This window comes from Equus asinus, chromosome 17, assembly GCF_041296235.1.
Source record: "Equus asinus isolate D_3611 breed Donkey chromosome 17, EquAss-T2T_v2, whole genome shotgun sequence".
Classification (NCBI taxonomy): domain Eukaryota; kingdom Metazoa; phylum Chordata; class Mammalia; order Perissodactyla; family Equidae; genus Equus; species Equus asinus.
The window spans coordinates 25264408-25268216 of NC_091806.1; the positions used below are offsets into that span (position 1 = coordinate 25264408).

Genomic DNA, 3809 nt, shown 5'->3' on the forward strand with positions numbered 1-3809 from the left:
TTAATAAGAGAGTCAAGAACAGCATATATTGTCAGTATCTTTCTTAACAGTAATGTCACCCAAGATAACTGATGTGGAGTTCTGTATGGTGTATTTGAAGCACATGGATTATAGATCATGCTAATTCTATATATTAAAGACAGGGCCTGGGTTGCTATAGAAGGCTATGAAACACTATAAGCAAAGAAAGGAGATGAGGATATTGTAAAATAGCAGACATGTTATCAGATATTTCAAACCATCTGGAAAGCTTAATGGATCATCTTTATGAAAATGTGACACCAAACAAAATGGTTCCACTTGAGGAGATACTATGATTTCCCAATCACAACACTACATAAAATTTAGTTATTTTTCTTCATATCTGCCTTGCTTATTCAAATCTTTGTAAATGCTTGGCCTAATTAATATTAGAACTGTGAAGCATCATTCATCTTCAAACTTAAGGTATAAGCAATATGAGCAAAACTATATATTTTAAAGTATCTTGCAGATACAGAAATAAGATATATCTTTCAACATTAACATGGGCTGTCTGTGTGGAGAGGAGTGAAACAAGATTTTGTGTCTTATTTTTTAATTTTATTTTGCTGAAATTTGCAATGAGTGCTATTAATTCTGAAAAAGATTGCATTATTTAAGAAACGAATGATAAAAATCTTTGATTAAAATAATCACTAAAATAAATAGTATTAACTATAGCATGCTAATGACATAGAGCATAAATCTATAGTCTCAACAGATACATTTTATGCACAAAAACTGAATATATATTTTCCAAAGCAATTACGAAAATCTTAAAAGTATATTTAAAATAAAATATGTATTTTGAACTTGGAAATTATGAAAATCTTAAAAAATATTTTGATCATGGGACGTATTCACATAATGAAAGTTTTTCATCATGCCCAAGTTATTAAACATGAGATCTTTACTACAGTTAAATAATGACAGATGGCTTTCCTGGAAGGAGCAATTCTTCATTGAAAATATGTGAGACATTTGCCTTCTGCCTCATTTACTTTGTCTACTCCAGAGCTTTTTCATGGCATTTTTCATCTCTCCATTTCTCAGAGTATAGATTAAGGGGTTCAACATAGGTGTGATAACAGTGTAAAACACAGTCAAGGATTTATCAATGGGTAAGGTAGAAGGAGGTCTCACGTACATAAAAATACAAGGGACAAAGAAGAGGACCACGACAGTGATGTGGGAGCCACAAGTGGTTAAGGCTTTGCGCCTCCCTTCTTGACTAAGATTCTTCAGGGAGTGCAGAATGACCCCATAGGAGATGAGTAAGAGCATAAAGATGACCACACAGATTGTCCCATCATTGGCAATCACAGTGAGACTAATAATGTAGGTGTCAGTGCAGGCAAGTTTTAATAAGGGGTACATGTCACAGATGAAGTGGTCGATGACATTGGGGCCACAGAAGGGCAGATTGTAAACCAACAGAAGTTTAACTATAGCATGCAAAAACCCTCCAATCCAGGCCAATAGAAGCAGCAGAATACACACTCGTTGATTCATGATTGTCAAATAATGCAAGGGTTTGCAGATGGCCACATAGCAGTCATAGGCCATGACCACCAGGAGTAAAATCTCAGCACCACCAAATAAGTGCCCTATAAAAAGCTGGCTCATGCAAGCTTGGAAGGAGATGGTTTTCTTCTCACAGAGTAGGTCTATAATCAAATTTGGGGTGACTGTAGTAGAATAAACAGCATCCATAAATGATAAGTAGCCAAGAAAGAAGTACATAGGGACCTCCAGCATTGGGCTGACCATCACAGTCAAGACAATGAGTAGGTTGCCCACCATTGTCGCAACATAGATGAGCAAGAACACAACAAATAATATTTTCTGACCCTGGAGGCTCTGAGTAAGCCCCAAGAGGACAAATTCAGTTACATTGTTCCTTTGTTCCATAGGTTCTTCTGTACTTCTCATTTCAGAGTCCAGGACAAAACTACCTGTAAATATGATTATTACTAGTGTATTCCTGAAATCTTAAAACAATTTGTTTATTCATTCAACAAATATGTATTATGATTTATCATGCTCCACGAGATTCAGAGATTATAAGAATGAAAGGCTGCTTAAACCATGGGCCTTAACTTCAGTAATCTTACAGACTAATGGAGAGACAAGTAATTAGAGACATATGTTGGAAATGCACACATCATTAAATAAATGGGTTACCGTAACTAGCTTTCCAGTTGTAAGCTGATAAAATTGTACATATAGCTAATAACTTACACAAAAATAAAACAAAAATAGATTAAACGTTTAATGAAAAACTTAAGATTTAATTTATATTTACATTCCAGTTAATAAGCAAAATGGCTTTGTACATTCTAGGGGTAGAATAAGCCTCTTAAGTATTAATTGAAATTCCAAATAGATATATTTGACAATTTCAACAAATTTTAAGGACTTAGGAAAAGATACCATAACATCAATAGACAAAATTAGTCTGGGGAAAAGATTTACATTTTAGATGACATATACAGAGTTAACATCAACATAAACAAAGAGCTCTAAGCAGTTAACACACAAAAGAAAAACAAACCAACAGCAAAAGTAGACAAATGATGTAAACAAGCAATTGAATGAAGACTCCATCCATATGGCCAAGAAAAGTATGATAGGATGCTCAAACTCACCTGTGAACATAAAAATAGGAATTGAAGTAACATGCTACGTCATCCTCTAGTTTTTAACAGATTAACAAACAAGGTTTAGAGAATATAACAATTGAAACTATCATGGTATTTAGAAATATCTGGCAATTAAAATATCCCTAAATAGGTATAACTGAAAGTGCTTTTGAAAAATATTGATGTTGAGGAGGTAAATTTATTTTGAATCTTTATAATATGAAAATATGGAAAAGAGTATTACAGAATTGACTCAATCTCTATATATTTTAGTAATCACAAAGGATCCCTAATATTGCTGGTTATCACAATTACATAGGAGAACTTTTAAAAGAATGTGAATTGTCACACCAGCAATTCAGTCTTGCAAAATGTAAAGCTTAGATCAGAATCTTACGTGTAAATACACTTCCTGAGTTACTTGCGTAAGGAGACAGTCATTCCACTCAGGTTCCAGATTGTGATGCTTTCTCCATCGTCCTTCATGCACTGCTGCCATTTCTGTGAGCACGGAGAGCAAGATAACACATGCACCACCACTGGATCTTGACCTGTTTCCATGAAACAAACTCTTTACATGCCTGCCGGAAGTTTGATTCATTTCATTCTTTCAGAAAAATATTACCTTTTAAATTGCTGTGATTTTCAAAATGAATATGAGTGTCTGTAACCTAAAGAAGTCTGAATCTTGATTGTGAACAAAGACATTTGAAAATCTTCATTGTCCACAGAATTTGTCCTGATGACAAACAAATATTAAATCAATATTTTGAAGTTCAAAAAAGTAACTGTGTAGGAGAAAATTTGGAACAGTTTAGATAAATATTTTACAGAATCTGTTTTATAACAATAAAAGTGAAACAGTGAAATAGCATTTATAACATTTCAATTCTCAATCAGTTATACTGGCCCATCTTTATACAGCATTATTGAATTTGGGTTGCCTGAAGGATGGAGAAAAATTTTATATAGATACTTTATTGGCTTCTGAATCTACTCTTTCAGCTCCTGACAGTCATGTGAATACAGAAACAGGCAAACCTCTCTGAGGTAAGGGTCAAGGTCTGTACACACTTTGTCTACATTTGAACCACAGCACATACTATTGAGTCATTCAGTTGGTGCATCTTCAAAGATGATTCTTCT

The 3809-nt window shown here is 33.9% G+C and overlaps 1 protein-coding gene across 1 annotated transcript; it reads right to left on the bottom strand.

Moving 5' to 3' along the window:
* Window positions 1-1014: 1014 nt before the first annotated feature.
* LOC106844032 (olfactory receptor 4A47-like) lies at window positions 1015-1932 on the bottom strand. The gene has a single exon (XM_014861375.3). It carries the CDS (start codon window positions 1930-1932, stop codon window positions 1015-1017), a length of 918 nt encoding a protein of 305 aa, XP_014716861.3.
* Between the last annotated feature and the right edge of the window lie 1877 nt (window positions 1933-3809).